This window comes from Lampetra planeri, chromosome 21 (assembly GCF_965212315.1).
Source record: "Lampetra planeri chromosome 21, kcLamPlan1.2.h2, whole genome shotgun sequence".
NCBI lineage: Eukaryota > Metazoa > Chordata > Hyperoartia > Petromyzontiformes > Petromyzontidae > Lampetra > Lampetra planeri.
Genome location: NC_136127.1, coordinates 5,260,832 through 5,286,417, shown reverse-complemented (window position 1 = coordinate 5,286,417; position 25,586 = coordinate 5,260,832). Strand labels below are relative to the sequence as shown.

At 41.7% G+C, this 25,586-nt stretch overlaps 1 protein-coding gene and 15 non-coding genes across 20 annotated transcripts in view; all 16 read right to left on the bottom strand.

The window, feature by feature from the left end:
* Positions 1-548: 548 nt before the first annotated feature.
* TRNAF-GAA (transfer RNA phenylalanine (anticodon GAA)) lies at positions 549-621 on the bottom strand. The gene has a single exon. It is a non-coding gene; the product is annotated as a tRNA-Phe (tRNA).
* Positions 622-894: 273 nt separating this feature from the next.
* Positions 895-967, bottom strand: TRNAF-GAA (transfer RNA phenylalanine (anticodon GAA)). The gene has a single exon. It is a non-coding gene; the product is annotated as a tRNA-Phe (tRNA).
* A 285-nt stretch (positions 968-1,252) lies between these two features.
* Positions 1,253-1,325, bottom strand: TRNAF-GAA (transfer RNA phenylalanine (anticodon GAA)). The gene has a single exon. It is a non-coding gene; the product is annotated as a tRNA-Phe (tRNA).
* Positions 1,326-2,637: 1,312 nt separating this feature from the next.
* Positions 2,638-2,710, bottom strand: TRNAF-GAA (transfer RNA phenylalanine (anticodon GAA)). The gene has a single exon. It is a non-coding gene; the product is annotated as a tRNA-Phe (tRNA).
* A 2,365-nt stretch (positions 2,711-5,075) lies between these two features.
* Positions 5,076-5,148, bottom strand: TRNAF-GAA (transfer RNA phenylalanine (anticodon GAA)). The gene has a single exon. It is a non-coding gene; the product is annotated as a tRNA-Phe (tRNA).
* Positions 5,149-6,113: 965 nt separating this feature from the next.
* Positions 6,114-6,186, bottom strand: TRNAF-GAA (transfer RNA phenylalanine (anticodon GAA)). Its single transcript has one exon. It is a non-coding gene; the product is annotated as a tRNA-Phe (tRNA).
* A 1,647-nt stretch (positions 6,187-7,833) lies between these two features.
* Positions 7,834-7,906, bottom strand: TRNAF-GAA (transfer RNA phenylalanine (anticodon GAA)). Its single transcript has one exon. It is a non-coding gene; the product is annotated as a tRNA-Phe (tRNA).
* Positions 7,907-8,179: 273 nt separating this feature from the next.
* On the bottom strand, positions 8,180-8,252 carry TRNAF-GAA (transfer RNA phenylalanine (anticodon GAA)). The gene has a single exon. It is a non-coding gene; the product is annotated as a tRNA-Phe (tRNA).
* A 956-nt stretch (positions 8,253-9,208) lies between these two features.
* Positions 9,209-9,281, bottom strand: TRNAF-GAA (transfer RNA phenylalanine (anticodon GAA)). The gene has a single exon. It is a non-coding gene; the product is annotated as a tRNA-Phe (tRNA).
* Positions 9,282-9,554: 273 nt separating this feature from the next.
* TRNAF-GAA (transfer RNA phenylalanine (anticodon GAA)) lies at positions 9,555-9,627 on the bottom strand. The gene has a single exon. It is a non-coding gene; the product is annotated as a tRNA-Phe (tRNA).
* Positions 9,628-9,903: 276 nt separating this feature from the next.
* On the bottom strand, positions 9,904-9,976 carry TRNAF-GAA (transfer RNA phenylalanine (anticodon GAA)). Its single transcript has one exon. It is a non-coding gene; the product is annotated as a tRNA-Phe (tRNA).
* A 273-nt stretch (positions 9,977-10,249) lies between these two features.
* Positions 10,250-10,322, bottom strand: TRNAF-GAA (transfer RNA phenylalanine (anticodon GAA)). The gene has a single exon. It is a non-coding gene; the product is annotated as a tRNA-Phe (tRNA).
* Positions 10,323-10,595: 273 nt separating this feature from the next.
* On the bottom strand, positions 10,596-10,668 carry TRNAF-GAA (transfer RNA phenylalanine (anticodon GAA)). The gene has a single exon. It is a non-coding gene; the product is annotated as a tRNA-Phe (tRNA).
* Positions 10,669-11,970: 1,302 nt separating this feature from the next.
* On the bottom strand, positions 11,971-12,043 carry TRNAF-GAA (transfer RNA phenylalanine (anticodon GAA)). The gene has a single exon. It is a non-coding gene; the product is annotated as a tRNA-Phe (tRNA).
* A 273-nt stretch (positions 12,044-12,316) lies between these two features.
* On the bottom strand, positions 12,317-12,389 carry TRNAF-GAA (transfer RNA phenylalanine (anticodon GAA)). The gene has a single exon. It is a non-coding gene; the product is annotated as a tRNA-Phe (tRNA).
* A 2,290-nt stretch (positions 12,390-14,679) lies between these two features.
* Positions 14,680-25,586, bottom strand: part of PRPF40A (pre-mRNA processing factor 40A) — a 33,796-nt gene continuing 22,889 nt past the window's right edge. For 3 of the 5 annotated variants that reach the window (XM_078603786.1, XM_078603788.1, XM_078603790.1), the window contains 7 exons: positions 23,531-23,668; positions 20,852-20,947; positions 18,819-18,905; positions 17,929-18,034; positions 17,748-17,809; positions 17,036-17,185; positions 14,680-15,919 (listed from right to left, as the gene is read on the bottom strand). In XM_078603786.1, the coding sequence (XP_078459912.1) occupies positions 15,788-15,919; positions 17,036-17,185; positions 17,748-17,809; positions 17,929-18,034; positions 18,819-18,905; positions 20,852-20,947; positions 23,531-23,668 (771 nt within the window). In that variant the 3' untranslated portion in view covers positions 14,680-15,787. Of the gene's footprint in view, positions 15,933-17,035; positions 17,186-17,747; positions 17,810-17,928; positions 18,035-18,818; positions 18,906-20,851; positions 20,948-23,530; positions 23,669-25,586 lie in introns of all 5 variants that reach the window. The other 2 variants (XM_078603789.1, XM_078603787.1) reach the window with 2 other exon arrangements.

Here is a 25,586-nt window from a genome sequence, read left to right as displayed (position 1 = left end):
GCTAAATGGGTAATCTATTGACCAATGATGCACATTGCAATTCATAAAGCATCTGTGAACGATGTGGTGATAAGAAATGAATGCAGGAGCTTTTTGTCACTCCACTGCTGGATAAAGGCCTCCTCATGCTGCCCTGGTCATTGGGGTTTGTCAAAGATAACCACAATGGGTAGTATTTGGTGAACTGAGCAAAATATGTACCATGCTGACACCCGGGATTGAACCAGGGACCTTTAGATCTTCAGTCTAACGCTCTCCCAACTGAGCTATTTTGGCTTCCTCCTGCCGCATTGGTTTAGTTGCCATGTTATTGACGTCCCAGTTTGATAGAGGTTATCAAAAGTGGCTCAATGGGTAATCTATTGACCAATGATGCACATTGCAATTCATAAAGCATCTGTGAACGATGTGGTGATAAGAAATGAATGCAGGAGATTTTTGTCACTCCACTGCTGGAAAAAGGCCTCCTCATGCTGCCCTGGTCATTGGGGTTTGTCAAAGATAACCACAATGGGTAGTATTTGGTGAACTGAGCAAAATATGTACCATGCCGAAACCCGGGATTGAACCAGGGACCTTTAGATCTTCAGTCTAACGCTCTCCCAACTGAGCTATTTCGGCTTCCTCCTGCCGCATTGGTTTAGTTGCCATGTTATTGACGTCCCAGTTTGATAGAGGTTATCAAAAGTGGCTCAATGGGTAATCTATTGACCAATGATGCACATTGCAATTCATAAAGCATCTGTGAACGATGTGGTGATAAGAAATGAATGCAGGAGCTTTTTGTCACTCCACTGCTGGAAAAAGGCCTCCTCATGCTGCCCTGGTCATTGGGGTTTGTCAAAGACAACCACAATGGGGAGTATTTGGTGAACTGAGCAAAAATATGTACCATGCCGAAACCCGGGATTGAACCAGGGACCTTTAGATCTTCAGTCTAACACTCTCCCAACTGAGCTATTTCGGCTTCCTCCTGCAGCTTTGGTTAAGTTGCCATGTTATTGACGTCCCAGTTTGATAGAGGTTATCAAAAGTGGCTAAATGGGTAATCTATTGACCAATGATGCACATTGCAATTCATAAAGCATCTCTGAACGATGTGGTGATGAGAAATGAATGCAGGAGCTTTTTGTCACTCCACTGCTGGATAAAGGCCTCCTCATGCTCCTCATGCTGCACTGGTCATTGGGGTTTGTCAAAGTTAACCACAATGGGTAGTTCCACTTGGTGAACTGAGCAAAAATATGCACCATGCCGAAACCCGGGATTGAACCAGGGACCTTTAGATCTTCAGTCTAACGCTCTCCCAACTGAGCTATTTCGGCTTCCTCCTGCAGCATTGGTTAAGTTTCCATGTTATTGACGTCCCAGTTTGATAGAGGTTATCAAAAGTGGCTCAATGGGTAATCTATTGACCAATGATTCACATTGCAATGTATAATGCGTTTGTGCACAATGTGGTGATAAGAAATACATACGGGAGCTTTTTGTCACTCCACTGCTGGATAAAGGCCTCCTCATGCTGCCCTGGTCATTGGGGTTTGTCAAAGATAACCACAATGGGTAGTACCACTTGGTGAACTGAGCAAAAATATGTACCATGCCGAAACCCGGGATTGACATAGGGACCTTTAAATCTTCAGTCTCACGCGCTCCCAACTGAGCTATTTCGGCTTCCTCCTGCAGCATTGGTTTAGTTGCCATGTTATTGACGTCCCAGTTTGATAGAGGTTATCAAAAGTGGCTCAATGGGTAATCTATTGACCAATGATGCACATTGCAATTCATAAAGCATCTGTGAACGATGTGGTGATAAGAAATGAATGCAGGAGCTTTTTATCACTCCACTGCTGGAAAAAGGCCTCCTCATGCTGCCCTGGTCATTGGGGTTTGTCAAAGACAACCACAATGGGGAGAATTTGGTGAACTGAGCAAAAATATGTACCATGCCGAAACCCGGGATTGAACCAGGGACCTTTAGATCTTCAGTCTAACGTTCTCCCAACTGAGCTATTTCGGCTTCCTCCTGCAGCATTGGTTTAGTTGCCATGTTATTGACGTCCCAGTTTGATAGAGGTTATCAAAAGTGGCTCAATGGGTAATCTATTGACCAATGATGCACATTGCAATTCATAAAGCATCTGTGAACGATGTGGTGATAAGAAATGAATGCAGGAGCTTTTTGTCACTCCACTGCTGGAAAAAGGCCTCCTCATGCTGCCCTGGTCATTGGGGTTTGTCAAAGACAACCACAATGGGGAGTATTTGGTGAACTGAGCAAAAATATGTACCATGCCGAAACCGGGATTGAACCAAGGACCTTTAGATCTTCAATCTAACGCTCTCCCAACTGAGCTATTTCGGCTTCCTCCTGCAGCCTTTGTTTAGTTGCCATGTTATTGACGTCCCAGTTTGATAGGGGTTATCAAAAGTGGCTCAATGGGTAATCTATTGACCAAAGATGCACATTGCAATTCATAATGCATTTGTGCATAATGTGTTGATAAGAAATACATACGGGAGCTTTTCGTCACTCCACTGCTGGATAAAGGCCTCCTCATGCTGCCCTGGTCATTGGGGTTTGTCAAAGATAACCACAATGGGTAGTATTTGGTGAACTGAGCAAAATACGTACCATGCCGAAACCCGGGATTGAACCAGGGACCTTTAGATCTTCAGTCTAACGCTCTCCCAACTGAGCTATTTCGGCTTCCTCATGCCGCATTGGTTTAGTTGCCATGTTATTGACGTCCCAGTTTGATAGAGGTTATCAAAAGTGGCTAAATGGGTAATCTATTGACCAATGATGCACATTGCAATTCATAAAGCATCTCTGAACGATGTGGTGATGAGAAATGAATGCAGGAGCTTTTTGTCACTCCACTGCTGGATAAAGGCCTCCTCATGCTCCTCATGCTGCACTGGTCATTGGGGTTTGTCAAAGTTAACCACAATGGGTAGTTCCACTTGGTGAACTGAGCAAAAATATGCACCATGCCGAAACCCGGGATTGAACCAGGGACCTTTAGATCTTCAGTCTAACGCTCTCCCAACTGAGCTATTTAGGCTTCCTCCTGCAGCATTGGTTAAGTTTCCATGTTATTGACGTCCCAGTTTGATAGAGGTTATCAAAAGTGGCTCAATGGGTAATCTATTGACCAATGAATCACATTGCAATGTATAATGCGTTTGTGCACAATGTGGTGATAAGAAATACATACGGGAGCTTTTTGTCACTCCACTGCTGGATAAAGGCCTCCTCATGCTGCCCTGGTCATTGGGGTTTGTCAAAGATAACCACAATGGGTAGTACCACTTGGTGAACTGAGCAAAAATATGTACCATGCCGAAACCCGGGATTGACATAGGGACCTTTAAATCTTCAGTCTCACGCTCTCCCAACTGAGCTATTTCGGCTTCCTCCTGCAGCATTGGTTTAGTTGCCATGTTATTGACGTCCCAGTTTGATAGAGGTTATCAAAAGTGGCTCAATGGGTAATCTATTGACCAATGATGCACATTGCAATTCATAAAGCATCTGTGAACGATGTGGTGATAAGAAATGAATGCAGGAGCTTTTTATCACTCCACTGCTGGAAAAAGGCCTCCTCATGCTGCCCTGGTCATTGGGGTTTGTCAAAGACAACCACAATGGGGAGAATTTGGTGAACTGAGCAAAAATATGTACCATGCCGAAACCCGGGATTGAACCAGGGACCTTTAGATCTTCAGTCTAACGTTCTCCCAACTGAGCTATTTCGGCTTCCTCCTGCAGCATTGGTTTAGTTGCCATGTTATTGACGTCCCAGTTTGATAGAGGTTATCAAAAGTGGCTCAATGGGTAATCTATTGACCAATGAATCACATTGCAATGTATAATGCGTTTGTGCACAATGTGGTGATAAGAAATACATACGGGAGCTTTTTGTCACTCCACTGCTGGATAAAGGCCTCCTCATGCTGCCCTGGTCATTGGGGTTTGTCAAAGATAACCACAATGGGTAGTACCACTTGGTGAACTGAGCAAAAATATGTACCATGCCGAAACCCGGGATTGACATAGGGACCTTTAAATCTTCAGTCTCACGCTCTCCCAACTGAGCTATTTCGGCTTCCTCCTGCAGCATTGGTTTAGTTGCCATGTTATTGACGTCCCAGTTTGATAGAGGTTATCAAAAGTGGCTCAATGGGTAATCTATTGACCAATGATGCACATTGCAATTCATAAAGCATCTGTGAACGATGTGGTGATAAGAAATGAATGCAGGAGCTTTTTATCACTCCACTGCTGGAAAAAGGCCTCCTCATGCTGCCCTGGTCATTGGGGTTTGTCAAAGACAACCACAATGGGGAGAATTTGGTGAACTGAGCAAAATTATGTACCATGCCGAAACCCGGGATTGAACCAGGGACCTTTAGATCTTCAGTCTAACGTTCTCCCAACTGAGCTATTTCGGCTTCCTCCTGCAGCATTGGTTTAGTTGCCATGTTATTGACGTCCCAGTTTGATAGAGGTTATCAAAAGTGGCTCAATGGGTAATCTATTGACCAATGATGCACATTGCAATTCATAAAGCATCTGTGAACGATGTGGTGATAAGAAATGAATGCAGGAGCTTTTTGTCACTCCACTGCTGGAAAAAGGCCTCCTCATGCTGCCCTGGTCATTGGGGTTTGTCAAAGACAACCACAATGGGGAGTATTTGGTGAACTGAGCAAAAATATGTACCATGCCGAAACCGGGATTGAACCAAGGACCTTTAGATCTTCAATCTAACGCTCTCCCAACTGAGCTATTTCGGCTTCCTACTACAGCCTTTGTTTAGTTGCCATGTTATTGACGTCCCAGTTTGATAGGGGTTATCAAAAGTGGCTCAATGGGTAATCTATTGACCAAAGATACACATTGCAATTCATAATGCATTTGTGCATAATGTGTTGATAAGAAATACATACGGGAGCTTTTCGTCACTCCACTGCTGGATAAAGGCCTCCTCATGCTGCCCTGGTCATTGGGGTTTGTCAAAGATAACCACAATGGGTAGTATTTGGTGAACTGAGCAAAATACGTACCATGCCGAAACCCGGGATTGAACCAGGGACCTTTAGATCTTCAGTCTAACGCTCTCCCAACTGAGCTATTTCGGCTTCCTCATGCCGCATTGGTTTAGTTGCCATGTTATTGACGTCCCAGTTTGATAGAGGTTATCAAAAGTGGCTCAATGGGTAATCTATTGACCAATGATGCACATTGCAATTCATAAAGCATCTGTGAACGATGTGGTGATAAGAAATGAATGCAGGAGCTTTTTGTCACTCCACTGCTGGAAAAAGGCCTCCTCATGCTGCCCTGGTCATTGGGGTTTGTCAAAGACAACCACAATGGGGAGAATTTGGTGAACTGAGCAAAAATATGTACCATGCCGAAACCCGGGATTGAACCAGGGACCATTTAGATCTTCAGTCTAACGCTCTCCCAACTGAGCTATTTCGGCTTCCTCCTGCCGCATTGGTTTAGTTGCCATGTTATTGACGTCCCAGTTTGATAGAGGTTATCAAAAGTGGCTCAATGGGTAATCTATTGACCAATGATGCACATTGCAATTCATAAAGCATCTGTGAACGATGTGGTGATAAGAAATGAATGCAGGACCTTTTTGTCACTCCACTGCTGGAAAAAGGCCTCCTCATGCTGCCCTGGTCATTGGGGTTTGTCAAAGACAACCACAATGGGGAGTATTTGGTGAACTGAGCAAAAATATGTACCATGCCGAAACCCGGGATTGAACCAGGGACCTTTAGATCTTCAGTCTAACGCTCTCCCAACTGAGCTATTTCGACATCCTCCTGCCGCATTGGTTTAGTTGCCATGTTATTGACGTCCCAGTTTGATAGAGGTTATCAAAAGTGGCTCAATGGGTAATCTATTGACCAATGATGCACATTGCAATTCATAAAGCATCTGTGAACGATGTGGTGATAAGAAATGAATGCAGGAGTTTTTTGTCACTCCACTGCTGGATAAAGGCCTCCTCATGCTGCCCTGGTCATTGGGGTTTGTCAAAGATAACCACAATGGGTAGTATTTGTTGAACTGAGCAAAATATGTACCATGCCGAAACCCGGGATTGAACCAGGGACCTTTAGATCTTCAGTCTAACGCTCTCCCAACTGAGCTATTTCGGCTTCCTCCTGCCGCATTGGTTTAGTTGCCATGTTATTGACGTCCCAGTTTGATAGAGGTTATCAAAAGTGGCTAAATGGGTAATCTATTGACCAATGATGCACATTGCAATTCATAAAGCATCTGTGAACGATGTGGTGATAAGAAATGAATGCAGGAGCTTTTTGTCACTCCACTGCTGGATAAAGGCCTCCTCATGCTGCCCTGGTCATTGGGGTTTGTCAAAGATAACCACAATGGGTAGTATTTGGTGAACTGAGCAAAATATGTACAATGCTGACACCCGGGATTGAACCAGGGACCTTTAGATCTTCAGTCTAACGCTCTCCCAACTGAGCTATTTCGGCTTCCTCCTGCAGCATTGGTTAAGTTTCCATGTTATTGACGTCCCAGTTTGATAGAGGTTATCAAAAGTGGCTCAATGGGTAATCTATTGACCAATGATTCACATTGCAATGTATAATGCGTTTGTGCACAATGTGGTGATAAGAAATACATACGGGAGCTTTTTGTCACTCCACTGCTGGATAAAGGCCTCCTCATGCTGCCCTGGTCATTGGGGTTTGTCAAAGATAACCACAATGGGTAGTACCACTTGGTGAACTGAGCAAAAATATGTACCATGCCGAAACCCGGGATTGACATAGGGACCTTTAAATCTTCAGTCTCACGCTCTCCCAACTGAGCTATTTCGGCTTCCTCCTGCAGCATTGGTTTAGTTGCCATGTTATTGACGTCCCAGTTTGATAGAGGTTATCAAAAGTGGCTCAATGGGTAATCTATTGACCAATGATGCACATTGCAATTCATAAAGCATCTGTGAACGATGTGGTGATAAGAAATGAATGCAGGAGCTTTTTATCACTCCACTGCTGGAAAAAGGCCTCCTCATGCTGCCCTGGTCATTGGGGTTTGTCAAAGACAACCACAATGGGGAGAATTTGGTGAACTGAGCAAAAATATGTACCATGCCGAAACCCGGGATTGAACCAGGGACCTTTAGATCTTCAGTCTAACGTTCTCCCAACTGAGCTATTTCGGCTTCCTCCTGCAGCATTGGTTTAGTTGCCATGTTATTGACGTCCCAGTTTGATAGAGGTTATCAAAAGTGGCTTAATGGGTAATCTATTGACCAATGATGCACATTGCAATTCATAAAGCATCTGTGAACGATGTGGTGATAAGAAATGAATGCAGGAGCTTTTTATCACTCCACTGCTGGAAAAAGGCCTCCTCATGCTGCCCTGGTCATTGGGGTTTGTCAAAGACAACCACAATGGGTAGTATTTGGTGAACTGAGCAAAAATAATAACCATGCCGAAACCCGGGACCTTTAGATCTTCAGTCTAACGCTCTCCCAACTGAGCTATTTCGGCTTCCTCCTGCAGCTTTGGTTAAGTTGCCATGTTATTGACGTCCCAGTTTGATAGAGGTTATCAAAAGTGGCTCAATGGGTAATCTATTGACCAATGATTCACATTGCAATGTATAATGCGTTTGTGCACAATGTGGTGATAAGAAATACATACGGGAGCTTTTTGTCACTCCACTGCTGGAAAAAGGCCTCCTCATGCTGCCCTGGTCATTGGGGTTTGTCAAAGACAACCACAATGGGGAGAATTTGGTGAACTGAGCAAAAATATGTACCATGCCGAAACCCGGGATTGAACCAGGGACCTTTAGATCTTCAGTCTAACGCTCTCCCAACTGAGCTATTTCGGCTTCCTCCTGCGGCATTGGTTTAGTTGCCATATTATTGACGTCCCAGTTTGATAGAGGTTATCAAAAGTGGCTCAATTAGTAATCTATTGACCAATGATGCACATTGCAAATCATAATGCATCTGTGAACAATGTGGTGATAAGAAATGAATGCAGGAGCTTTTTGTCACTCCACTGCTGGAAAAAGGCCTCCTCATGCTGCCCTGGTCATTGGGGTTTGTCAAAGACAACCACAATGGGGAGTATTTGGTGAACTGAGCAAAAATATGTACCATGCCAAAACCCGGGATTGAACCAGGGACCTTTAGATCTTCAGTCTAACACTCTCCCAACTGAGCTATTTCGGCTTCCTCCTGCAGCTTTGGTTAAGTTGCCATGTTATTGACGTCCCAGTTTGATAGAGGTTATCAAAAGTGGCTCAATGGGTAATCTATTGACCAATGATTCACATTGCAATGTATAATGCGTTTGTGCACAATGTGGTGATAAGAAATACATACGGTAGCTTTTTGTCACTCCACTGCTGGATAAAGGCCTCCTCATGCTGCCCTGGTCATTGGGGTTTGTCAAAGATAACCACAATGGGTAGTATTTGGTGAACTGAGCAAAAATAATAACCATGCCGAAATCCGGGACCTTTAGATCTTCAGTCTAACGCTCTCCCAACTGAGCTATTTCGGCTTCCTCCTGCAGCTTTGGTTAAGTTGCCATGTTATTGATGTACCAGTTTCATAGAGGTTATCAAAAGTGGCTCAATGGGTAATCTATTGAGCAATGATGCACATTGCAATTCATGAAGCATCTGTGAACGATGTGGTGATAAGAAATGAATGCAGGAGCTTTTTGTCACTCCACTGCTGGATAAAGTCCTCCTCATGTTGGCCTGGTCATTGGGGTTTGTCAAAGTTAACCACAATGGGTAGTAGCACTTGGTGAACTGAGCAAAAAAACGTACCATGCCGAAACCCGGGATTGAACCAGGGACCTTTACATTTTCAGTCTAACGCTCTCCCAACTGAGCTATTTCGGCTTCCTCCTGCAGCATTGGTTAAGTTTCCATGTTATTGACGTCCCAGTTTGATAGAGGTTATCAAAAGTGGCTCAATGGGTAATCTATTGACCAATGATTCACATTGCAATGTATAATGCGTTTGTGCACAATGTGGTGATAAGAAATACATACGGGAGCTTTTTGTCACTCCACTGCTGGAAAAAGGCCTCCTCATGCTGCCCTGGTCATTGGGGTTTGTCAAAGACAACCACAATGGGGAGAATTTGGTGAACTGAGCAAAAATATGTACCATGCCGAAACCCGGGATTGAACCAGGGACCTTTAGATCTTCAGTCTAACGCTCACCCAACTGAGCTATTTCGGCTTCCTCCTGCCGCATTGGTTTAGTTGCCATGTTATTGACGTCCCAGTTTGATAGAGGTTATCAAAAGTGGCTCAATGGGTAATCTATTGACCAATGATGCACATTGCAATTCATAAAGCATCTGTGAACGATGTGGTGATAAGAAATGAATGCAGGAGCTTTTTGTCACTCCACTGCTGGAAAAAGGCCTCCTCATGCTGCCCTGGTCATTGGGGTTTGTCAAAGACAACCACAATGGGGAGTATTTGGTGAACTGAGCAAAAATATGTACCATGCCGAAACCCGGGATTGAACCAGGGACCTTTAGATCTTCAGTCTAACGCTCTCCCAACTGAGCTATTTCGGCTTCCTCCTGCAGCATTGGTTAAGTTTCCATGTTATTGACGTCCCAGTTTGATAGAGGTTATCAAAAGTGGCTCAATGGGTAATCTATTGACCAATGATTCACATTGCAATGTATAATGCGTTTGTGCACAATGTGGTGATAAGAAATACATACGGGAGCTTTTTGTCACTCCACTGCTGGATAAAGGCCTCCTCATGCTGCCCTGGTCATTGGGGTTTGTCAAAGATAACCACAATGGGTAGTACCACTTGGTGAACTGAGCAAAAATATGTACCATGCCGAAACCCGGGATTGAACCAGGGACCTTTAGATCTTCAGTCTAACGCTCTCCCAACTGAGCTATTTCGGCTTCCTCCTGCCGCATTGGTTTAGTTGCCATGTTATTGACGTCCCAGTTTGATAGAGTTTATCAAAAGTGGCTCAATGGGTAATCTATTGACCAATGATGCACATTGCAATTCATAAAGCATCTGTGAACGATGTGGTGATAAGAAATGAATGCAGGAGCTTTTTGTCACTCCACTGCTGGAAAAAGGCCTCCTCATGCTGCCCTGGTCATTGGGGTTTGTCAAAGACAACCACAATGGGGAGTATTTGGTGAACTGAGCAAAAATATGTACCATGCCGAAACCCGGGATTGAACCAGGGACCTTTAGATCTTCAGTCTAACGCTCTCCCAACTGAGCTATTTCGGCTTCCTCCTGCAGCATTGGTTAAGTTTCCATGTTATTGACGTCCCAGTTTGATAGAGGTTATCAAAAGTGGCTCAATGGGTAATCTATTGACCAATGATTCACATTGCAATGTATAATGCGTTTGTGCACAATGTGGTGATACGAAATACATACGGGAGCTTTTTGTCACTCCACTGCTGGAAAAAGGCCTCCTCATGCTGCCCTGGTCATTGGGGTTTGTCAAAGACAACCACAATGGGGAGAATTTGGTGAACTGAGCAAAAATATGTACCATGCCGAAACCCGGGATTGAACCAGGGACCTTTAGATCTTCAGTCTAATGCTCTCCCAACTGAGCTATTTCGGCTTCCTCCTGCCGCATTGGTTTAGTTGCCATGTTATTGACGTCCCAGTTTGATAGAGGTTATCAAAAGTGGCTCAATGGGTAATCTATTGACCAATGATGCACATTGCAATTCATAAAGCATCTGTGAACGATGTGGTGATAAGAAATGAATGCAGGAGCTTTTTGTCACTCCACTGCTGGAAAAAGGCCTCCTCATGCTGCCCTGGTCATTGGGGTTTGTCAAAGACAACCACAATGGGGAGTATTTGGTGAACTGAGCAAAAATATGTACCATGCCAAAACCCGGGATAGAACCAGGGACCTTTAGATCTTCAGTCTAACGCTCTCCCAACTGAGCTATTTCGGCTTCCTCCTGCAGCATTGGTTAAGTTTCCATGTTATTGACGTCCCAGTTTGATAGAGGTTATCAAAAGTGGCTCAATGGGTAATCTATTGACCAATGATTCACATTGCAATGTATAATGCGTTTGTGCACAATGTGGTGATAAGAAATACATACGGGAGCTTTTTGTCACTCCACTGCTGGATAAAGGCCTCCTCATGCTGCCCTGGTCATTGGGGTTTGTCAAAGATAACCACAATGGGTAGTACCACTTGGTGAACTGAGCAAAAATATGTACCATGCCGAAACCCGGGATTGACATAGGGACCTTTAAATCTTCAGTCTCACGCTCTCCCAACTGAGCTATTTCGGCTTCCTCCTGCAGCATTGGTTTAGTTGCCATGTTATTGACGTCCCAGTTTGATAGAGGTTATCAAAAGTGGCTCAATGGGTAATCTATTGACCAATGATGCACATTGCAATTCATAAAGCATCTGTGAACGATGTGGTGATAAGAAATGAATGCAGGAGCTTTTTGTCACTCCACTGCTGGAAAAAGGCCTCCTCATGCTGCCCTGGTCATTGGGGTTTGTCAAAGATAACCACAATGGGTAGTATTTGGTGAACTGAGCAAAAATAATAACCATGCCGAAACCCGGGACCTTTAGATCTTCAGTCTAACGCTCTCCCAACTGAGCTATTTCGGCATCCTCCTGCCGCATTGGTTTAGTTGCCATGTTATTGACGTCCCAGTTTGATAGAGGTTATCAAAAGTGGCTCAATGGGTAATCTATTGACCAATGATTCACATTGCAATGTATAATGCGTTTGTGCACAATGTGGTGATAAGAAATACATACGGGAGCTTTTTGTCACTCCACTGCTGGAAAAAGGCCTCCTCATGCTGCCCTGGTCATTGGGGTTTGTCAAAGACAACCACAATGGGGAGAATTTGGTGAACTGAGCAAAAATATGTACCATGCCGAAACCCGGGATTGAACCAGGGACCTTTAGATCTTCAGTCTAACGCTCTCCCAACTGAGCTATTTCGGCTTCCTCCTGCCGCATTGGTTTAGTTGCCATGTTATTGACGTCCCAGTTTGATAGAGGTTATCAAAAGTGGCTCAATTAGTAATCTATTGACCAATGATGCACATTGCAATTCATAAAGCATCTGTGAACGATGTGGTGATAAGAAATGAATGCAGGAGCTTTTTGTCACTCCACTGCTGGAAAAAGGCCTCCTCATGCTGCCCTGGTCATTGGGGTTTGTCAAAGACAACCACAATGGGGAGTATTTGGTGAACTGAGCAAAAATATGTACCATGCCAAAACCCGGGATTGAACCAGGGACCTTTAGATCTTCAGTCTAACGCTCTCCCAACTGAGCTATTTCGGCTTCCTCCTGCAGCATTGGTTTAGTTGCCATGTTATTGACGTCCAAGTTTGATAGAGGTTATCAAAAGTGGCTCAATGGGTAATCTATTGACCAATGATGCACATTGCAATTCATAAAGCATCTGTGCACGATGTGGTGATAAGAAAACACGTTCCTTCGGAGTGGGCAGGTAGGAACTTGGTTGGACAGCGCATTCGTGCGATCCGTGTCACGCGGCGCAAGCTGCGTGGGGCGGCGCGTCACGTGGTGCTGAGCCCACCCGCAGCGCTCGATGAAATACAAATCAAGGGCGTGGATATGCACGCCAGACAGACAAATCATCCCTGGTGGGCAGTGTAGAACTGTTTTTCCTACGTGTATAAATACAGGAGCTTATTGTCACTCCACTGCTGGATAAGGGTCTCATGCTACACTAGTTGTTTGGCTTGATCAAAGTTATTTGCCGTTAACAATAATGCTCAATTGCAGTTTATAATGCATTTGTGCACTATTTGGTGATAAGAAATGAATATACAAAACCGTTGTATTACTCCACTGCTGGATAACGGCTTCATGCGACACTAGTTATTGAGGTTGACCCAAGTTATTCAAATAGTTGCCATGCTATTTAAGTGCCAGTTAGAATAGAGAGCGTAAAAAGAGGCTCACATGGTTATTTGCCGTTACCAATTATGCTCAATTGCAGTTCATAACGCATTTGTGCACTATGTGGTGATAAGAAATACATAGGGAGCTTTTTGTCACTCCACTGCTGGATAAAGGCCTCATGATGCACTTGTCATTAGGGTTTGTCAAAGTTATCCACATTGGCGAGTACCATTTGGTGAAGTCAGCAAAAATGTACACCATGCCGAAACCCGGGACCTTTAGATCTTCAGTCTAACGCTCTCCCAACTGAGCTATTACGGCCTCCTCCTGCAGCATTGGTTTAGTTGCCATGTTATTGACGTACCAATTTTAAAGAGATGATTACAAGTGTCTCAATGGTTAATCGCTTTTACCAATGATGCACATTGCAGTTCATAAAGCATCTATGCACTGTGCTGATAAGAAATACACAGGACCTTGTATCACTCCACTGCTGGAGAAGGGCCTCATGCTCCACTATTCAATGGGGTTTGTCAAAGTTATTAAATTAGTTTTCCTGTTATTGAAGTGGTTATTTGCCGTTACCAATGATGCTCAATTGCAGTTCATAATGCATCTCTGCACTGTGGTGATGAGCAATAAATACCCGAGCCTTGTCACTCCACTGCTTCCACATGCTGCACTGGTTATTAGGGTCTGTCAAAGTTTACACAATGGTAGACAATGGGAAGTACCACTTGGTGAACAGAGTAAAAATAAGCACCATGCCCAATACCAGAATTGAATCAGGCACCTTTAGCTCTTCAGTCTAACGCTCTGGCATCTGAGTTACTTCAACTTCCATCCACACCCCTGCTTTACTAGACATGATAGCAAAGTATTACTTCATGTCGGAATTATTACTATAATCGTCATCATCAGCTGCGGTCAGTCCAGTTTTGTACAGGCCTTGCCAAACAGCGCATGTTCCTGAAATGTAATAATTTATCTCCACAATACTTTATCACTCCATCTGTTTGGTTGATGACTTTGGGACACGCTCAATTTCCAGTTTTCATTATGTAGTCCTTTTTTATCAATATACTGCTGGATGAGGGCCTCCAGAAATCTTGCAGATTGTGGAAGTTATTGACCATTCCTCACCATTGATCAATGTGGCTTCGTGAACTGACCAAAACCTTTAGATCGAGTAAGGCATCCCCCCCTCCCCCCGAGCTCCTTCAGCTACTATAGACATGTCAGTGACGAGTGATATGTTAACCGGTCCTGCTCATGATACCTCACCAACCCTCCACCCCACACCCCCTTTCCTTCACATTACTACCCGAATGGTGATAAAACGGTCAAACAACCTCCATGATCGATAACAGAGTCTGGAGGCCTTCATCTAGCATTGGAATGACAGAGGAATAACAAAATCACTGTAAACTATTAAAATTAGCACATAATTGTAAACCAATGATATATTGCCAAAGAAATAAGTGTAAAGTGCTTTCGTTAAGATTTTTGAGGTAATATTTCATGCAAAACATGGCAATAATAAATGTTGGTCAGTATAATGAAAAAACCCCACAATTTACAACATAATTTCCCTTATAATTTCAGATAAATCAAGCAATGAACAAGGACCTAAAGTTTGTGAACACCCATCACGGCAATAGTATGTGTTGCATCCAGATTAAACTGTCGAACACCTTTTAAATATTTTTTCGAAAATGTTCATTTTTCAACTAAACGTCAACTTAAACGCAACTGGAACCAACGTTTGACAAATATTTTTCTAAAAAAACAAGACTGCTGCCTCCCTCTCAAAAAAAATATGCCAAGTTGCGAACACCTTTTGGTGTCATCAAAAATTTAAGTTGCAAAATAAACATTACACAACAGTAAATCGTGAAACAAAGAATTACAATTTCGGTCTTAAAGCAAATAAAAACATTAATTTAAAACACCTGTAAAGGCGATTTGTACATGGCCGCTAAATGATAGGATACAATGATACAAAAAGGGGGAAATGTATTAATGAAAATATATTTTTGTACTCAACAAAAAAATGTGCTATTCAAGGTAAGTCATTTGGTGACGCACCACCACCTTCTCGTTCATATTTTTTGTTGTTTTTCAATTGGAACTTTTTATAAGTACCAAATATACAGCAGTGACACAAGATGATGTTCACCTTGGTCGCAAACGCAATATACAATTCAAATAGGTGAACGATAAAAGCTGCAGGAAATATTTAACAAGCAAACCTCTAAATTGTTAAGATTATTTCATGAAGCACAACTTTTCCGGTTGAGAAATGTTTATTTCCGTGCACTCCTCATACACGACTAAACACAAGTTTTAAAAGGGGATTTTAACCGAGCAGAAACCTTCCACATAGCCCAGATGACATTGTAACAAAATAGAACAGATCATACTTTCATGTATCTGGCAAATGCATATTCACATCACATAAAGGAAAATGACTCCCATATTTGTATTAATCCAATGTGGTTTCAAATGCCAAGCATAACAATTGTCTTTTTTCTGATCATTGGATCATCACTTAAGTTGGCTGTGAACTTGATGGATGTGGAAGCAGGAAAACCAGCACCAATAGCTACGATCCAAAGCCAAACTTGCCCACACCTACCTCAGTTTACAAGTAGTAATTTCTCAGAATGCACGGCTTCCTTTGGAACATCTCGGGTATTCTAATTAGAAAAATAACTGCGTTTCTGCACAAAAACATTTTCTGGATGACCATTTGGGGTGCCTATGTTGTTGTAGGCGCTGGTGCTGTTGATCTGTTGTCGCCGTATTGTTCACGCATCGCGCCCCGTCCCCGTGGTGTCGCGCTTGCGCCTCGCATCATCAGCGAGCTGCTGCAGCAGGACCCTACGCCGCTTCTCGAGCTCCCCCTCGCTCAGCTCACTCTCCGAGGTGTCCCACCCCGTCTGAATGCGCAACATACATTTACAAAAGCAATGCTCACTTGCAGTAGCCCTCTTGGGGCAGAGACAATGGGGGCATGGGATAATAGTTATAGATCTTAACTGAAAGCGAAGGAACATCCTGATAGAACTCCGGTAGACAGAAGATCATGTATTATCATAAAAAGGCCTCGGTGGTGGCACACTTCTGCTTCTAGTCACTTCAATGAGCCTCTCAGGAAACACTAGATGGTGACCCTTTTATGCTGCTTAAAGTAATTTACCCTTTTGGCAATCCATTGCTGGATGAGGACCATACTGGTAAGAATGGGTTAGTGATGGAGGGGAGCATACATATAGGAGCATAGTATAATACAATTGGTGGACTGCCCTCTGCTACCCACAATACCACTTTGCAGCAGCCGATAACACCTGTTTTATGCAGTCGTTGTCCATTCAAGCGATATCTAGGCTCAACACTACTTCACCTCCATGGTTGTATGCATTCAGGTGATTTGGTCACAAGTGTTTAGCATTTCCTTCATTACTATATTTTTTTATAACTTCTTACAAACCGACCTTCGAATGGCTTTGTAAAAAAAGGGAAGGTTATATTGAGTATTTTATTCCACGAGTAATTTGATTTATACAGAAATATTTAGTTTCTAACCGGGTACATGGTTTTATGGAGAGATGAGTACACATCTAAGAGAACGAAATTGTTAAAGGAGCTGCATTTTACACATTCAAAAGGCATAACCACATAGGAAATAATGAATTCTCCTGAATTAACATGACTGTAGTGTCTGAAAAAAGCAAATTGGTCTTGCACTATTTTTGTCTTCCAGAATGCTATAGGAATCCATTGAGGCAGCAAAGCAGTAACACATGGGAACACTTGGTCCATACTATAAACAAGCTACTACGCTTACAAAGGTACAAAATAGGACCTATTTCCTGTATTCAGCATCATTAGAGTAGATGTGCACTGTGCAAAGCACAATTCAGACGTTAGAAGCACAGATTTGCAAAGGAGTTTAGAGAAAAAAAATGAATCGAAATAAATTAGCTCAATAGGGGGCACCATGATAACGTACAAAATAAAAATGTTGCCAACAGCATCACGACCATTAAACCTACCTTGTCCTTTTTGCTGCCAGAGCGCTTTGGGGATTTGTGCGAGTCTGTGCGTTCCTTCTCACGATGCCTCTCCTTATCCTTGTCTTTGTCCTTGTCCTTATCCCGCCGGTCCCTCTCCTTTTCCCTCACTTCCTCTGACTCGACCGAGTTCTGAGAGATTGCATGTGGAACAGCTATTAAGAGCTGATCGATATATCATTCAGCACGCTGTGTGTCTGAACTCCTGCTCATTTAGGCAGAATTGAATCCATGCCAATAGAAAATATAACCTAACCTTTAAACCCTGGTTAAAATTGCATAAGCTATGGAAGGAAACAGTGGACTGCAATATTGGCTCATAAATCTTTATTCAAATATACCAAGTAAAAATGTTGCCATGAATTTTACAGGCTAGGTATTTTCTTTACGGTAAACAAGAACTTGACAAATATCATGGATATTCAAGATATTTCACGGTACAAGCTTGGGCAGACAACTTCATAGAAAAAACGGATGTCTAAATCGGCATTTAAAAGACAGGAATAGAGCTGAAAATTTTAAAGACTATAAATCATGTGCACTGTAATTAATGCTTGCAGAATACATTTTTAAAATGGAAAACACAAATATTGGCACATCACCATGTCCATGACAAGCTAATAATGCTAACAAAGCATGATAATCCCACAGCCAACAGGCATTATAAAGAGCATTTCACAAAGTCGCGACTCACTGATCTGTGTCTTCTCTTTTTGTTCTTCTTCTTATGTTTCTTTGATTTCTTTGAGCTGCGGTCTGATGGTTTTGAAAATAGCAACAATAGAAAAAGTTAATTATTTTAACATGCTCACAGTTACAAAGGCAATTGTGTTTTCAAACAAGGAGTGATAGCTCGGCAAATAATTGGTACTTAAATTCACCAGATTCAGCGCTGCTTGAGCGCTCGGATGCAGACTTGGAACGGGATCGCTTCTTCTTTTTCACGCGGTGGTGATGATCGTCTTCTTCTGACTCAGATCCCTGTGTATTCACTCTTGTTACATTTGTGCATAGTAACAGCATTTGAGTTGCAGGCAAGATTTGCCAATATGCGCACCTCTGATTAGCACGGTTGGCTACGTATGGTACCAAAGAAGTTCAACATACAAGTGGATGTTTACAAAAGGGCATTGCACTATTCCACCAATAGAGAACACAGGGCATCCTGACAAAATTACATGTTACCAGAATAATGAACAAAAAGTCTACATTCAATAGACTAGATGTTAATATAATTTTCAGCTCTTTGTCAATCGACAGTTTGATGAAGGCTTCCCCATGCTGTGTCAGCCATGGGGGGACTGCCTGACAATACATAATCGTGCTACTAAGTGTAGGTTGATTAAAGCAGGTGCTACAACTGGTTCAGATATCACTGGCCACTAATTTTAGCCATGACCAGGAATCGATATTCAGGTTTCAGCGTTCATACTGCAGCACGCTACCCACTGCACCATCGCTCCACTGTAAACAACTCTGTGAAAATAACTCAATATACATACACAGGTTCGGTGGTTAGTCAGATAAACTAGCAAATAACAGGAAATATGAGAAAATATCCCTATTTAAAGTAAATATCATAAAAGTATATTGAAACAGTAATACCCTACATTAATTCGTTGACATAATTGGATGGAGCAATAATTGTATTTCGTGTTCATAAAATTATTTAGCAGCTAAAATTAAACCATACAATACCGTGCAGTGGCATTGAATGCATGTATTTCCATGACAAGATGTACATGGTGTGAGTGGATCTTCTCACCGAGCGGGAACGAGAGCGCTTCCGATGTTTCTTAGATTTCTTTGAGTGCTTTCGGCTGTGTTTGGGGTGGTAGTGCTGGCACTCCACCTGCATCACAAGACATCAGTAGCAGCAACATCAAATAATCGGCATCTCTGTAAGAAAGATCCCCATTATAACCGCACAAACTACGGGGGTAAGTTCTGTTAGCGGGTGAGTATTCATATCAGAATTGTGCACAAGGGAGTTTACACCCAGTACCAAGCCTGACCCTATTTGTTTCTCCAGCGCTGATGTTTACACACCATATACTTTAATATTAACGGTTCACTTGATCTAGGTGAGGTGCAGGAAAGGTTAAGATACCACTTTCCACTGACGTTGTGTGTGGCTGGCAAAGAAACTGGTAATTGAGCTCATAACAGTGAGTGAACCACTTAATTCAACCACAGGGACAATTACCTTAAAAGTTTGTAAAAATAGATTGCAATTACAAAATTTTACATCACAATAAATGTTAGCAAATGTCAAGGTTTCAACAGTCTCAAATTGATAACCCAGGAGGCAAAATTTACATTTGAGAGTAATTAACGGTGAATTAAATTTTCCAATGGAAAGAGATGATGATTAAAAACATGTCCACACACCACTCAAAACCACTTCTGCATTGCACTAAAAAAAGGTTTGGATTATTTTCAAATACAACAGATGCTGTGTTGAAAATGTTGGCAAACAATATTCGGTAAGGTGTTTTTTCTGGCAATGTTTAGTCATTAAAAATATGGCTATTTTGGGACTTAACATTCCCACTCAGTTTGGCTGCTCCTTAATTGGGCTTCTGACTTAAACCTCACCTAATTTTAATTTTGTACTTGAAATGTTTGTGAACCTCCCTCTGGGAATGTGTAATTAATTTTAGTTGATTAAATTAACATTTTTTATGCAATCTTTTTTATTCACCTCCATGATGTATTCTCAACTAATGCAACTGCCAGGACCACATGGCAAACAACCGGATTTGCTCTTTTGGCTCACAAGCCTGTAATTAAATGGGGGAGTGCTGGCACAATATTTATGCAATATCCTCATCTTCTGAGAAGCTGGATATTCACACGAAATTAATCACTTCCAAATATGGAGGCCTTCTACCAAACATTTAAAGAGATGGATGCATTCTATTCTTGCATATGGCAATATGTTAAGGATGGTGATTGCATGGTCCCAGAAGGGGTATTGGGACTTGAGTTGTCCTATTCTATTTTGATCCATGCATACTGGTTTAGCACAGCACAGTAGTTATTGTGCCTTCTCCGTGTAAGAGTGTAATAGGTGTTAGTGTCAGACTCAAGTGTTATTGGCTTTGGATATTATTTGTTCTGATTTCACATGTTTGCATATCCAATAAGGTGATTGCATGTGATGATTTTGATTGCAATGTTTTTTGTGAATGTATGTTGGCAATCAACAGAAGCAGCTCAAAATTAAGTATCAGATGCAATCATGCTGAACAAAGGACTTGTAATTTCATGAACAACATAACACAAGTGAACGAATATCCAATACAGGTCCTATTCTTCTGGTGACATGTGAATGTATGCAATGCATCTATTTTGTCTTTCTGCTATAAAACCATTGTATGAGTAAATGTATGAACTAGTTAGAACAATTCAGTTTGCCCAACATATTATTAACTCAGTGACAGTTACATTTCTGCTCATACATAATATTAACAGTAGCTTATATTTAACCTGGACTGGGTGTCTTTTAAGGTTGACTCAGCCGAAAATAAGTTCCTGCTGAATTGTGGTGAACATCAGCAACGCAAAGGAAACTGCAGCCAGGCACAGTACAGATCACTATACACACCCTTCCATGTCATGCCTGTATGCTAAATGTAATTATCCATCTTTAACGTGCATCCTATGCAAGCAAATGTAAGAAAGTGTATGCAATAATTGAAACACCATTCATGTACGGGGAATTATATGTTTAGGTGTCCATATGTTGGCATGCAAAGATGTATTAACCCAGCACTGAGTAGGGGGAGCACACACCTCCAGGGCACCCACGTACTCCTTGAAGAGGCGGATGCGCTCCGACTCTACAGTGATCTGGTCAAAGGCTGAGTCATTGACGAAGCGGTCTCGCACCTTGAACACATTCACAGACACACACAACATTAAGGACACTATGTATGAACTTCTTTTGCACCATATGCAGACAACCGTACTAATCGGAGGTGCGGCGGAAGAACGACAAACTAAACATAAAAATAATTTCTTAAGAAAAGTTTTATATCTAGATTTAAAAGTGCATAGCTCCAGTGGCTTAGTAATATCGGAAGAGCGTTCCAGACGGCCGCAGAAGCGCATCTGAAAGTGCACGATGCAGTGACCATCTTTGTTTCATGGCGAACCAAAAGCCGCTGCGAGGATGACTGGAGTTGGCATGATGGTTTATGCTCCTTGATGCAATCAGCAACATGAAGTGTCCATCACCATGGCAATGTGGAAATTCCCCCACCAACAAATTTCCCTTGTAAAATAGCCAGGCAACTGGCTAAATGGTATAATCTGTGTAACAAATAAAATAAACCTCCAGAGAAAAATTCTGCAGCAAAGCTCGCTTGAGCTGGGTGATGCTTTTACTTATTTATCGACAAAAGACAGGAAAGGTTCTCATGTGCTGTACATTTTTGATGATCTACACAAAAAATATCCATACTCTCTGGTTCTTTCGGTAAAGTTAAGAACCAGACAGGATGGATTCCTGCAGTCACGAAAACTTCAAATCTGTAAAGACATTTAACCTGTACAACATAAATAATCCGGAACACAACAATACAGAGTATACATGCTGAAAAACACACAGCTGACAACTTGTACACAACCATGCACTGCATCAAATAACATGTACACGTACAACTTGTAAGTGAACATAAACAAGACCACAATCTTGAATAAGCAATGTTTTGCTAAAATCCAATTACAAATATCATTATATTGCACAAAGACCAAGCAATATCTACCAAGAATTATATCTAAACTTATCAATGCGGAACAAAATGTGATGGACTGAATTGTTTGTGCTGCTTTCCTGTGTGGCTGTTGACTGTGAATAACATGTCCCAAAGAACCATGCTGGACACAGTGACATCTAATTTATATTTCTCCGCATTATGCTGCTTCAAATGGCAAGTAAAGCATCACAAATCAAAGTTCGGCATAGCAGTCATGCACACAACAAGAAGCCAGTGCAGGCACTAGAGTGCATTGGTGCAGTGTTGTATCAAAATTGGCTACAACGCATTTTCAAAACATGTGATATAAGACGTAACTATGTTGGTGCTGCGACAATGCATTTATAATAGCTCAATGTATGTGTGGACAATTTAATAGGATATACTTCACAATCAGTGTTTAACAGATGCTCAAGATGGCTATCATATTAGCAAGAATTCCATTATATTAGCCTATAATGCATTTTGTCCCAAGGGCACTAGACTAATAAGGAATGGCTGATAGGTCATATGAAGATAATCATTCCATAACAGCTCTGATAAGAGAAAAGAAAATGGCACAACAATCCAATTAATTTTGTTGTTTCTGCAAGCAATGCTTCCCATTTTCTTCTTGGTTCTTTCGGTAAAGTCACGTAGAAGGGAAGTAATAAAATAATAAAACAAAACATAACAAAATAATATAATTCTCACGACGTTCCGGCCACAACGCAAGCAGCCGTCTTCAGGTGAAGAATGAAACAACACCAAGCTAGAAGCGTATATTTAAGCTGGGTTGGAGGGGGGGAGGTGGGAAGAAGAGCACCTTAACAAAATAATTTGCATATCAAGAGAAATTTAGCATATGAAAAATGCGTAGGAGGTGGACGGAGGGGTTTCAAGTTAATATTATGCCCGTGCATTATGCAGGATTAGCAGCATCAAAGGGAGGGGGAAGGGGGGTAGCATTAACAAAGGAAAGGCATGTTAATAGTATGTAGCTGCAGTTACTAAACAACCACGTAAAAAAACTAAAGTATAAACTGCACGAACAACTAAAGTATAAACTACATAGCATCATCAGTATACTTACTATACTCTACAATAAGCTGAGTTACTAACAGTAAGTAATACATTACAATTCTACGTCGCTTTAATGTAACACTATGTATTATTCTACCCACCTTAAAGTGTATCACAATGCTATATATTTACTATAAAATTACGATACTATATATTACTTTGTACATTGTATTAAGCATATAAATGTTATACTATTTGTTATTATACACTGTACCATTGACCGTCGTGTCAATGGGTGAGTAGTGTGGGGGAAAACACTGCTTCCCATTGCTATGGAAGTTAATTAAACAATTTAAGACACTCTCAAGTGTCTCACTTTATTGTCAATAGTGGGCAAAAAGATGTGATTATGAGAAAGCTATAAAGGACAGCATTTCTAATTTACTAGCGGCTGCATTCCACTCATCCTTATAAAGTAATAGGCCGCATATTGTGGAAAGTGAAGTGATCATCCCATTGATAAAGTACCTCCAACCAGAGTAATGTGGAATTTCAAAGAATTGGTTTATCACCACCAACAGATTTAAGCACTGCATCAAGATCAGTTGAGCATGGTTAGACTTTTGACACATTAAATTGACATGCAGCCCACAAATCGTCTTGGGGCAAGGCTTAGACAATTAACTGTAGAAATGGCGACAATCTTGCTTACGTCATCCCACTTGGAGTCGTGTTCCAGAGGAGGGGTCGCCTGCTTCAGCATGTTGCGGAATGCAGCCTCCTTTCTTTTCTGTTTGCGGGCCTCCTCCTTCTCGCGTTCTTTCTCACGTGCCTCCGCTTTCTCAATCAACTGCATTCATTCAGACGCCATTACACAAAATGTTTCTGGGTTTGTACTTTTTGCCACGCAAGCTTGTAAATGGGTGTTTAGTCAATAAGCAACCTGTTGGGCCTTATCAACAACGGTCTCCCATTATCTCATTGAGCTGCAGATGCCTTCATATTTTATAATGCAATAAGAATGAGCAATAAAAATATATACATTTAGATATGCATATTAAATTTTGACTTAAAACTCTCGTGATTGCAGGAATTCATATTCTTGGTTCTTTCGGTAAAGTCACATAGATAGAAAACAAAAATCTAAATTAAAAGCAAAAAACCCACGACGTTTTCATCACAACACAAGCAGTCTTCTGCCCCACCCCCTCTCTCTCCCCCTGTCTCTTGCATAGCCCTTTCCCCCGCCCACTCACTCTAGAGCCCTTATAAGCGGCTACATTTGGAGGCTTGCCTGCCTCTTTTCTCTCTATCTGATGAAGACCGCTTGTGTTGCGATCGAAACGTCGTGGGTTTTTTGCTTTTAATTTAGATTTTTGTTTTCTAGATACATATTAACCAAGTGCGGGCCCATTCCATAGTTTCTTGCCTGTCAGGAAGTTTGTGACCCATGGTGCCATGGTAATACATCTCGCAAGGACAGCGGCTCCTCATGGTGCCCTAACCTACATCATGCAATTTACCAAAGTGGAACACCAGATGTGTTTAATGTTTCATAATGACTCGGCACACTACTACCTGAGTGACGGAAAAATGGTGAATGTAAAAATCCTCATGGAGAGTAATTTAAAATCACTTCCAGACTCTTTGGGTAAATCAGCCAAGCGGACAGGGCTGCTTGGTGTATAAGCAGCACCAGAATTATATAATATTGCAAATATGCTATTATGAACGCATACTCAATGATTAAGAATAAACCCAACAAGATCTGCTCATCAGGTGACGTAAATACCCGATTTAAAAATAACTAAGCGACCAACCACTTGGTCCTTGAGCCATTGGACAAAGCATCATACCACCCATGTTGGAAGTATGCAAATACAGTAAAACCTTGGATTGCGAGTAACTTGGTCTGCGAGTGTTTGGCAAGACGAGCAAATTTTTAAAATAAATTTTAACTTGATAAACGAGCGAGGTGTTGCAATACGAGTAGTACGTATACGCTTTGTCTGCCGAGCGTTACGTGATCACAACTGAGCCGATGGTGCTTCTCTCTCTCTCGCTGCGGGATTGTGGGTAATCGTCTCCCATGCTCGGTTCTCAGTCGGCGTGCCTCACTCGTATAGTCAACATCCTCAAAAGGAGGCAAAAGCAAGTGTCATTGGATAGGTTCCTTGTTAACGTCGCACAAAAAGAAAAAGATTCCAGTGAGCCAACAGATAGCAGTGATTCCGTTTGTGACAGTGAAAGTCGTCCTACACAATAACCCTCCTCTCCTCTCTCTCATCTCCCTCACACCAGCCACGATTAAATTGTATCAATAAAATAGATTACTTTATATTAAATTTAAATAATAAAAATATAAAAAGGTATTTTGTATTAATCATTTTTAAATGAATATTTTTGGGTTGTGGAACTAATCATCTGAGTTTCCATTATTTTTTATGGGTAAATTCACTTTGATATACGAGTGCTTTGGATTACAAACACATTTCTGGAACGAATTATGTTCGCAATCCAAGGTTTTATTTACTGTCGGTTTCTTGAAACTTTTTTCAAGTCTAGATCACATATATAAGTGAAAAATATGGTTGAAGGGTACTGTAGTAATTTTGATAGTGAATCGGTTTTTTTTGGGTTGGGGGGACACACAAATGTGATGAAACAGTGCAGGAACATTACAGGAAATATTAACTTTATCTATAAAACAGACAGTATATATGCTAAGTTTTCTGCTCATGGTAGGTAGCATTTACCTTGGCTTGTGG